Source organism: Nomia melanderi, chromosome 5 (assembly GCF_051020985.1).
Source record: "Nomia melanderi isolate GNS246 chromosome 5, iyNomMela1, whole genome shotgun sequence".
In the NCBI taxonomy this organism is placed as follows: Eukaryota; Metazoa; Arthropoda; class Insecta; order Hymenoptera; family Halictidae; genus Nomia; species Nomia melanderi.
In genome coordinates, this window is record NC_135003.1 from 74307 (window position 1) to 85720 (window position 11414).

General features: G+C 35.1%; 1 protein-coding gene and 1 long non-coding RNA gene across 6 annotated transcripts in view; both read left to right on the forward strand.

The window, feature by feature from the left end:
- LOC116424803 (uncharacterized) overlaps positions 1 to 8082 on the forward strand; it is a 32457-nt gene extending 24375 nt beyond the window's left edge. Inside the window, exons 3-10 of one of the 5 annotated variants that reach the window (XM_031971685.2) lie at positions 2234 to 2311; positions 2408 to 2502; positions 2593 to 2784; positions 2849 to 3042; positions 3135 to 3304; positions 3379 to 3631; positions 6366 to 6517; positions 7425 to 8082. In XM_031971685.2, the coding sequence (XP_031827545.1) occupies positions 2293 to 2311; positions 2408 to 2502; positions 2593 to 2784; positions 2849 to 3042; positions 3135 to 3304; positions 3379 to 3631; positions 6366 to 6517; positions 7425 to 7558 (1209 nt within the window). In that variant the 5' untranslated portion in view covers positions 2234 to 2292 and the 3' untranslated portion in view covers positions 7559 to 8082. Of the gene's footprint in view, positions 1 to 558; positions 716 to 1546; positions 1569 to 2233; positions 2312 to 2407; positions 2503 to 2592; positions 2785 to 2848; positions 3043 to 3134; positions 3305 to 3378; positions 3632 to 6365; positions 6518 to 7424 lie in introns of those variants that run through there. The other 4 variants (XM_031971688.2, XM_076367643.1, XM_031971687.2 and 1 more) reach the window with 4 other exon arrangements.
- A 1527-nt stretch (positions 8083 to 9609) lies between these two features.
- LOC116424811 (uncharacterized) lies at positions 9610 to 11346 on the forward strand. Its single transcript, XR_012998623.1, has 4 exons — positions 9610 to 9758; positions 9967 to 10537; positions 10605 to 11149; positions 11200 to 11346. It is a non-coding gene; the product is annotated as an uncharacterized LOC116424811 (long non-coding RNA).
- The last annotated feature ends 68 nt before the right edge of the window (positions 11347 to 11414 follow it).

An 11414-nucleotide genomic window follows, 5' to 3' on the forward strand; every position in this document is an offset into this window, starting at 1 on the left:
CCTTTCACGTTAGTGCCGTCGGCCTGAGGCTTAAAAGTGCACAGAAACACTTTAAATAAAGTTACACGCTACATAACTTTTGGCGTATTAAGTTATGTAGCGTGTATCTTTATTTAATATATTTATTTACAATATTCTGTGAATTATTATGTTGAAATATTTTTATTGACCAGCTTCCATGACGGCTTGTTTCTAACTAACTATTTACAAAAAGAATATCACAAAAATTAACAAAAGAATTTTAAAATGTGAAGTTAAGCAATAATGTTGAGCGTCGCAGTAAGAATTGCTGTGGCACAGTTTCAGGTTAATGATGCTGAGCCAGATTGAAACAATGAGGATTTTGTTGAATCGAAGGTGGAATGATGGTATGATGAGCAAATTGTATTTATTTGAATTGAGTTGTTGTTTCGTTAAAGTTGACACTCGTCGAGGTCGATACACATCTTGCTTCTTAGAATTCTGAGTTAGAAATTCCGAGTTTTTTGCCAAGCTCTACCCTTAAATATGTTAATGTAAGGGTAGCGTCAGGGGATGAGACATGCGGATTGGTTGTCTGATGGAGCTCTGAGTTTTGGACAGGGAGGAGGCCGTTTTTTCTAATTGGCGACAGTCACCGGAAAGTTGACCGCCTCCAAGTCCATCGGTCACCTGCAGGTATCGAGAGTATCTTCGCGTGACGTCAGGGAAATTCCGCGTACCTCGACCGTAGCAGGTAATAAATGTATGAACCACCTTAACCCTACTAATACATGCGAAGAGTAACTCGAAAATGGAAAAATGCTAATCCTCGAACAGCTGAGGGTGGTTGTTAAAAGTGATAGTTGATGGCTTCATAAAGTTATTCGAGCTACGATCCCTTGAAAAATTTGGAAGACCGATGAGTAACAGTATTTCGGGTTGTACGTGACATCACGCGTCAACAAATAACTAGTAACAAATTGAAATTGACTTTATCTACAAATAGAAACCGATATTATCGACACATTGACTACATTTAAAAGTTAGGTTTAATATTTAAATTTATCGCTGTTGCTCGGTGGGGGGTAAGTGTAGCCAATGTTAATTAAATTGCCACTGCAATTTTACGAGCTTTTGTCTATCGGCGATGCTCGTATTGTATGAAAAAAAAACTTGTCGTTTAGCTTTTCCAGAATATCCAGATTCTCCAGAGCTTGTTCTTGTATGTAAATTGCTGCAGAAATTTTGAAAATCCGCCACTTTTGGCGCTGCCATTCAGTTTTTCAAATTCATTTGTGACTTTCCTCGTTCCTTTCTGAAATTTTTGCGACAACCTACGTACCGTCAATTCCTGGAAACCTAGCACTCGTGACGTCATGGGGGCAAAAACAATCGCTTGGTACGTTCGCCTACCTCTACTTTATGGTTCCGAGAAATCCAATTACGAGTTCGGAAACGGCTCTTCGCGCTCTTTCTTGCGTGGCCCTGTTAGAAAATATGAGCGCCTCAGGGAATCATATGCCAGTATTGAAAATCTGTGTGAATGCGGTGTACATCTTCGAATCTGACCACTCAGACGAGAGTGCCAGGTCGCTAGCAACTGACGGGTAACTATATAGTTTTCCTGTTGACAGATTTCACATTGCTTGATAAATTTGTAGGATTCTCTCTGCTCTACGATAAAATCTCCCTTTGTTCCATGTTGAAAGAAATACAAGATTTCATGGTGTAATTAACAAAAACAGTTTATCAACTGAACGCTTCCACCCGACTCTCATCCATACTGAAAACTTACGTAATCACGTTACGGTGCGCTGATCGCTCTATTCGCACGGTCTTATCGCTCAGTTCCAATCACTGTTACTTCACAAATCTTCAACCAGTCAAGATTCCTCAAAATGCCGTGACGCTATTTCTCCCAAACATACCAGGGGGCCATCCAGTTGCTAGACAATACCGAACACACGCATGAACAACCAACCATTCATACCCTACAAATCGTTCCATGTATAGTGGTTTACTGGATCAATTATTGTGTACAGCCCCAGCCTCTGTAAGATATTCTTAGGATCTTGATGACCGCTCAACGCGCTATTGTAGATTTATTTAATTAGCCTTTCCCGTTCTTCAACCCATTTTGACATCATTATTTCAATATAGTAGTGGCAAAAGTTTTTCGCGATTATCCGGAAGGCTAAATAAGAACGACATTTTTGTCAAAAAAAAAAATTATTCGAAATATGTATTTCTATAACATTTTTCAACTTAACAGATATAGGTGAGCTCAGCCACTTGCGCTAATATTACTAAATATTTCAAGCTTAACTGAATATGCAAGTAATTTATTCTTGTAAGCATACTAAATAATGTAACTAATATAACTAAATATAATAAGAAATGTGCTAATAATATAACTAATAAGCATCTATAAATCGTTACTTTTTAGATATGACTGAAGATATTTCAGGAAAACAAAAAATTACCGAAACAAAAAATAACATAGGTGAACAGGATCAGTCAATGTCTAAAAGTGCTCGAAAGGTAATTTTTTAAATAATGTGCTTAAGATTCTTTCTAATGTTTTTATGCATTTCAATGTAGTAACTGTCCCATCATTGTTTATTATTGCAGAGATTGTACACTTTGAAGGTGAAAATCGCCCACAATATACCACCACAACACAGTGGTAATTGTCAATTAATTTCAAGACCCTTAACAGGGTTTGATCGAATGTTGTTTTTACAACATTCTTCGTTAAAGAAAGGTGCTTTTTCTCCTGACGAGGACAGAATTATCAAAAATAACTGGAGAACATTCTGTGAAGTATGTTTACTCGATGTCATTACTATATACAACTTATTTTATTAATAAATAATTTTATAAATAGGTTCATGATTGGGATCCTAAAATTGTAAAACCATTTATTTGCATGAGACATGGTGATAAATATTATATTAAAGGGAAAGAAGAACGTCGAAAATTTGTTCAATATTTAGCAAATGGATTACATACTCGTCCATTGAACAGTGTCTTCGGGAGGTTTAAAATTTTGTTCGGGGAACCTAAACAACGTTTTAAACGGTATAGCATATCATTTATACATACATTTTCGTTTAGTGGTTTATACTTGTAATTTATTGTATGTATAATATATATGATATGTATTTACATAGGTACACTTCAATAGAAGACGAAACAATTTTATCGTATATGAAAGAGAATAGTAACCGGGGAGGAAATAATCATTTTTCTAAATTAGCCGAAATATTAGGTCGTGAGAGGCACTCGGTATGGCGACGTTATCACAAACTTAAAAATATGGAGAATATTAAAACAAAGAAACGTAAGTATTTTTCACACGTAATTTATATTGTCTCAGCTATATACACAAAACATAAATAATGGATTTTGTTGCAGCATTATCAGAAGTAGAGTGGACATTTCAGTTAACCGTTAAATTTGTTCAAACTTTGATGGATGTAATGTTATGTGAAAAAATAGAAAAATTGAAAGATGCTGTCGTTCCAAAATCAATTTGGATAAAGTTAGAAAACAAATTAAACATAAACTTTAAAACGTTAAAAAGTTTTTGGATTAATCAGTTGCATATGGAATTATTTTGTCCAGAATCCATTGACGTACATGATATTGAAATAAAATTAATTAAACAGTAAGTTATGTTAACATATTCTATCTGAAAATATACAGAGTGTTCGGTAACTGGTGGTACAATTAGAAACAACAAAGTAATTCTACATGAGAAAATAGATCGAAAATATACAATAAATTTTTCTATACAAGGCTGTGTTTTCGAAAAAATCATCTTTGAATATTCAGTGTAGATTATTGTCTCGATTGAAGTCTATATTTCTATAATTCTATATTTATCTTACGTAAGTCTTTCAAGTCTTGGCCGACAACCCGCAAGCTAAAAGTACATAAGGGTAAGAGGAATCAGTCGCACGGTCTACTTATTATAGCGTTTCATACATTGATACAATAGAATATGTTAGGAAGAATGCATAGAAATTTAATTAGAAGAGCAGAATTATGTTTTCAACAGAATGGATTCTGTTTTTTCCAAATTCCAAAAATTTATGTAATAACAAAATTTATGATTACTTTAACATCTTGTTTCACTGTATATTTGTAACTCTCAAGTACAATATACATTCTCGTAACGTTGATAGTTTTATTAATATAAGCTTCAATCGGGACAACCATCTACAGCGATATTTTTTTGTATATTTACGTGGAGGAAATCTGACACTAAACACCCCCGACCGTCCGGGTGAACAACCGAGCGAGCGGTAGTATGGTCCGCACTGACCATAGGTGACCCCTATGGACCGCAACACTCCCAGTACAGGCGACGCTCTACAACAATATTCAATAACGAAACATGGTCTAGTACACATATAACTGGCGAATATTCAAATCGGTTTTCCCGAAGATCACCTAATATGAAAACATTTATTGCATATTTTCAATTTATTTTTTCATGTAGAATCTTCCAGTTACACCACCAGTTACCAAACACCCTGTTTATTCGTATATGAATAGTTTTGATATTCAAATGTGCCTATCCTTCCAAATGACACTGGTGGGCAATCGCATTAAAATTTGGAGAGATGACGGCCTTAAATATAAAATTTTCAATTCGGGTTTTTATAAGATTCCGAAATATCAATAGAAAACTTATATTTTTGATATAATACATCGAATTTTATCTATACAAACGTGACTATACAATGGTTCTTGCTGCAATAATCGCCGTCGTAATCTGTTGAGCCTTGAATAACGATTTCGGCCTCGGTATTTATAGGGTACCCTATAAAAAATTGAATTGTATGTGAAATACTAAATCGGTACTAAGACCTATGTTGATGCGTCTTCAACTACCTAACAATTGCCATTGCCAACGACGCGTCACGGCAGATTCTACTGCGAAATCCGTTGTGTGTTAGTCGTATTTGTATAGGCAGAATTTAATGTATCGAGCAACAGTTCTCTATTAATATCTCTAAAACTAGTAAATTCATTTCAATCTTACTCTCTCAAACATAGTGACAATAAGTTGTTGATTCCTCTCAAATCGATAAAACTAGACCGATTTACGTCGTGTTTGGATTTATTTCAATAAAAAAAACCTGAATGAACCACTGGTATTGCATTTGAAAATGTAAAATTGACATTTGTATCACTGCCCGATTGCTATTTACATTCACGGAACCTTATCGAAGTGTGTCTATTTCCCTTCCGCTCATTGTATTCATTTACTTTCCTTGTCTACTGAGATCAGGTTACACTGATAGTGTACGTTCAAAACAGTGAGTAATAGAGGAACGGTGAGGATGATTCGTTAAAATTTAATCGAGCAAATTCATTAAAATTTAACCGATCAACACTGTAAATACCCAAAACTAAAATCTTATATTTAAGGCTCCTTTCTCTCCCTCCTGTCGCCGCTTCGAAGAGTGACCCAGAAAATCGCCTGTTTCGTAGGTTTTATCAAATCGGGGATTTTCCAATACAATCCCATATATTGTACAATCTAAGTCTGATGTGTTTGGTGTTTGGAATTTGATTTATACTTATGAATAAGGAACGTCTACTGTTTTTGGTGTTCTGTATAATATAATATCAACTTCGCTTTTAGCTAAGAATTATTCATAAGTAAGTCATAGTAAATTGTATTTGCGACTTGATATTAAGTTTTCAGTATACATATATGTAGAGTTCGGCACTTCCGAACATAGCGCCGGCGTAAGGTTTAAAAGTTACTATCGGGCCGAGCGCCGCGAGTGGACGTCTCCCTTTAAGGGCAGAAATTTAGAACATCTTTAATAGGCTGTGCTTTCTCGTCTTGTGATTATTGGATTAGGTCCTGAAAGCCGAGTGTAAAACACTGGAAATGTTTTGACCAAAGGGTCTAGCGCGAGTTTGACCATGTCGAGTATAACGGAGCTCCCCAACGGTAGAAACACGAATATTCTATCAGATTAAAGTTTTACATAGATTATAACAATTTTTGATATGTAAATTTGTCAAACATAAGTCAACATTTATTTTTAGCGTAAAGGAACACCTTTGGAAACAGTTTTTTCGACGTAAATGTTTGTACAATAAAAAGTATTGGTTGACGCGTCGATGAATTTTGGCATCTTTATGTCTTATATCTGAGAAACTAATGGTTAATTCAAGTTGAACAAGTGTGGTGATTAATTTCTCATCATAAGGTAACGTTTGGCACAAAAATCGATTCCAAAACCAAGAACCTTAAAACAGGCGAAAAATTACGAAATTTTGGGCTCTCTCAACACGATCGGCATCCGGTACTATTTGAAAGTACACCTTCAAATGTAAACATTGTATTCCATTAAACTACAATATTTCTGTTATAGCATATATGAAGAAAAAATTTCAAGCACTAAAAAAATAGTATGGAATAATGTTGCAAAACATTTTGATGGATTTACTCCCGTCTTTTTATGCACATTGTTTGAGTGCCTTGAACGTAAAGTCAGTGAAAAGATAAACAGTACAAAGTTTTCTGGTTAGTATAATATAGATTGAGACTGCATCAGATGGACACATGTGAATGATTTTCATGTAGCAATGCTGTAACAATCAATGTTTCGAATAACTTTTTCCTCGACAAAAATCTCGCTTATTTAGATATTTACGAGAATATTTGGCTACGACTACATTGAATTCTACATATGCGAGCGCGTTCGTGAGACAGACGGTCATAAGGATAGCTGGATTAGTGTGACCTGATTAAGATTCTTTTCCCCACTCTTTCTTACCCGTTGTATTACGACTTTATCCCTCGCCAGTGGGCATTCCCCAACAACCCTTGCAACCACCGCAGAACCCGCCGGTAACGCCAAGGAGGAGGTAACTGTATTCCCCTCAATTTCCGCGATCTAGCCACGCTAAGTCAGATAATTGTCGAGATTGTGGTGTTTCGTGTACGCTTCCCGACAATAGTTTAAACAGTTTCTTCAGCCAGTCGCAGTGGTTTTTTATGTTTCTTCGCACATACAGAAGTGACTGTAATTTATAATAAACACATATACGAGTGGAACTAGTTTTTCGCGAGGTGGGGATGCAAGGGTAGAATCAGAGTCTCCTCTGCTCAAACTTTTACTTTATAATTTGTGGACTAGAACTTTTATTGAAGGGAGTATGTATATACCTACGTGAAATCAGATAAGGTCGAAGCGACGACTGTGTGGGAACGAACGCGCTCGTAGTCGTGTTCCATGAGCGTCTCACACGCGAAACTAAAAGAGAGCGACATTTTTTTAAAGAGAAAAAGTTGTTCAAAATGTACACTTCTACAGTGTTTGATAATTTTATGAAAATCGGTAAATTTGTCCATTTGTTTCAGCATTACTTAGTATATACGCAAAAACAGCATTACAAATATTTCTATTAAATAATATTTTTTGTTGTAGATATAATAGAATACATGTATTATCATGAAGTTCTTGATTTGCAAAACAGCTTAAATGATACATTTGTTCTAAGGTTATCTGATGACAGTCAGAACGCTACGATTACAGATGAAGATATAAACGATAAAATTTAAAAAATGAAAATATTTAATAGAGTAGGCCTCTCACGTTTTGGCTGATTACGCACAAGTTGAATCACAGGGTCAGCGCGATTCCTCCACACGCAATGCTCGAGTCTGCCTCTATTTCGACACATTGCTGCTACTGATCGAGCCGTGGGACGAAGAACGCGATCAGAAAAGAATACGACAAGTAACGATCCTTGAGGTCGGATTTTGTTTCGTCGCGGCAGCGGCTTCTTACATTTACGAAATCTTAGGGACGCGAATAACGTGACCATTTATTGTTTTCTTCAAAACGGAACATTTACTAATTTTTAGGTAATTGTGTGGGGAAACTTAATTTTCAAGTCTGAATATCTTTTAATTTTTTTTTTAATTTTTAATTTTTCACATGGGCTTATCGAAGGCGTGTATGTGTGCACTTCGGAATCGGCATTTTTATTTTTGTTTTTATTCCCGTCGCGTCGACCGAGAACAATATATGTTATTATATAATTATAATGTAATTTATGTTATGTTATATTAATTTAAGTTACATTTTTATCGAGTTATTACGAACTGGGATTATATTTTATTAAATAAACGTTATTCTGTTCATTTACCCTACATTGTGTTATTATAGGGCCTACAATAGTATGTGCTTTCAAGAAAACGCATATTTTTTCATAGTTTCTATTTATTAATGAAAATACAAAAAAAAACACCTGAAAATAAATCATTTATTTAGTCTTATATTTTTCTGAAGAACAAATTTGCTTAAGTATATTTGGCGTTGATTTTAAATGCGAACGAAATTCTTGGCACCATTTCTGAAAATTTACTTTCGTAAGTAACATGGCTTTGAGAACTGGGGCTTTCTGTTGTTTTTTCGCTTGTCCATAATTTATTCATGAGGGAAAAAACCCTTTCTACGGGTACTTAGTTTGTAAATTAATATTAAAAGTACAATTGCGTTTAGACATTGTTAAAATGAAGGGTTCATGTACAAGAAACTGAAATTAAATACAGTAACACACGTCGATAAAAAAAGAATAATCAGTCGTTAAAAAAGATGCGCGATCTGTCTTGAACGTCAGACCTGGGCATGTGTACTCGTAACCGAGGAGCGACCGGACTAGCAGGCTTCTGTCCGACTTACAATGTGTGAGACGTATTAGCACGCCGTCATCGCTTGCGCTACTAGGCGCTACCGTCGGCTAATGTTTAGATTTTTAACGCCATTTTTTAAAATTGTTACCGTGGATTGCTCTCTTTCTAAAAACGGGACATTTCGACGTCCCGAAACTGTGCTTGGGGACAACAGGACAGGTTACCTAAAAACGGGACGTATGGTCAGCTTAGACATGAAGGATCAACCATTGTTTTATAGAAGGACCAAAATGGAGTGTGCGGCTGATTTCCTTTGCCCCTGTACACTTTCAATTTATCAATAACACTGTGGAACAAATTTTAACCTATGTTGCTTTTTGCAATAACCACTAGGTGATTCTTATAGAGTTCCTTACCCTAAATACGAATCCGAAAACCAAATTGCTGGGTCACGTCCAGTTTTCGAAAAAACTGGGCTTTTGTAAAAACGGTCGAATTTTTCAGAGAACCAAGTGTTTTACGTGAAAACTAAAAACGATAAGCAGTTAAAATTTGTCGTAGAAAATAGAGGGGACTTGCCCGAATATGTAGCTATACAAATTTTGAATTTTGCATATCATTAAATGTTTTTAAATGATGATCTAAGTTTAAAAAAGGGTAGATGCGCGTACTTTGTATGCACTGCTATTACATTTCTAGGAAAAGTGGGTTGGCTGGCACGAATTTGCTGTGCACCACTGGATTCTGCAGACATTTCTAAAGAGGAACCCCCCCGCGGGAAGTGTGAGAACGGTTTTTTTTCCGGGCAGATTAAGAAAATGTCCGTGAATAGCGCGAGCACGGAACTTTGGCGCCACACAGCCATCGCTCGTCGGCCATAGGTATGCAGGGCCGTAACTACGCGCTGTATAGACCTAGACCCCGGTCACTTCTTATATGTATATACGTTTAATTGTTTCATAAATTCTCATAATAGTTATGAGAAAGTTTTTCACGATCGTTCCGTTTTAAATAATTCGCTGTTTGCGCAACGTGGAGTTATACTAAATCATTCACAGAATATTACAAACATCCAAATTTCTATTGGGAATTTATTACTCGATTCTACACGAGATTTTCGAAAGTACGCAAAAGTTATTAATAATTTGAAGTTATTAGTACTAAGGTGTATGGTTACAGATGCTATAACCGTCATGAATTTTAAGTCTAGATGCATCTTAACAAACATACAAGACATTTTTGGAAATTTAGGAAAATTAAGAACAGAATTAAAATCTATGATTTTTGTACAGTACTTTAGCATAGGAATATTTGTGACTCATAAATTTCAGTTTTCTAATTTCCTTCCATTGGGCGAAACACACGTGAGACAGCGGGTAATATCAGGTAGCGTGAGAGTTGAGAGTCTACCTGTGACGTAAGTACTGACCACAGAACAATTAAAAAATACCGTTTCCATGCAAACGTACATACCTGTTATTATAAAAGGGAAAAATGTTTCGAGAAATTTTCGAAGAAGTTTTAAGGAATATAAAACCATAAAGTTCCGTACGATACATTATTCTCGTTGCCAGAGGAGACGATGGACAAGTTATAAGAAGTAAATGTAAAACTAATTGGTCATTCAGTATCAAAATAGTCATAGTCACCATATATATACAACTTTTGTTATCTGGGAGTTTCAGTCTGTAGAAATAAAATATCTTCAAATTGTATATAAATATTTTGTTATTAATAAAAAGCTATTTATAATAAAAAAAAACTATTTATAATAAAAAAACGATTTATTCCATTTAATAATTTTAATTTTAAAAAAGTAAGGAATTAATTGTCGAGTTTTACTAAGAACAATCATTCCAACGTTTACACCTACTTTTTATAACTTTCACATCTTCAAAATAAGTAATTATGCATATTGGATTCCATAAAACATACATAATATTCTCGTGTAACAAATTTTTATTGGTAGCCAGGTTCAAAATCGGCCAATTTTTATCATTAACTTGTGCAGGTAGACCTGCTCCAATAGCCAAGCAGGTAAGATGAGCTTACAAACACGTTGTGACTTGTTCCCAACAGCTATTACATGCGCTCTGAGAAGTAGAAGTCCATACGTATCAGACAGCAGAGATAAGTGCACTCGCAGATAATACACAAAAATATAACAAGGATGCCTGTGCAAGCGTAAGCCACATAGGATTTAAAAACACAGCATATACTTTAAATGCATAAAAAAAGCAACACATAATCCAAAAGATAAAACACAGATTACCCATAACAAAACCACTAGACCAGTTGATACCACAATGAACCAAACAATAAATCTCAACCTTGAAGATATACATCCAACAAATATTTCAAAAAAAAAGTTCCAGGAAAGATGGGTAGTAATCCAATCCAAAAGAGAAAAGAAAGCAACAACTTTATCAAACAAAAATCTGAAGAAAAATGAAACATTGAAGAAAAACGAAAACAATCTCAATCCATTCTTGCTATCTGCAGCTGATAATACAGGTAACTATGACAACAACAGTGTTACATTTAACAGATTTGAAATTCTATAGAGTGTAGCTGATGACACAGCAATGGAAGCAGAACCGAAACCTAGAAAACCACAACCAATCATAATACCCAATGTCAGCAATATCCAAAAACTATCTGAAATGCTAACAAAGCTAGAGGTAAATTATGGGTATAAAATTGAAAGAAACAATACAATTAGAATCCAGCCAGTGACTATACATGACTATAGAAAAGTTAGACAAGAACTAGAACAACT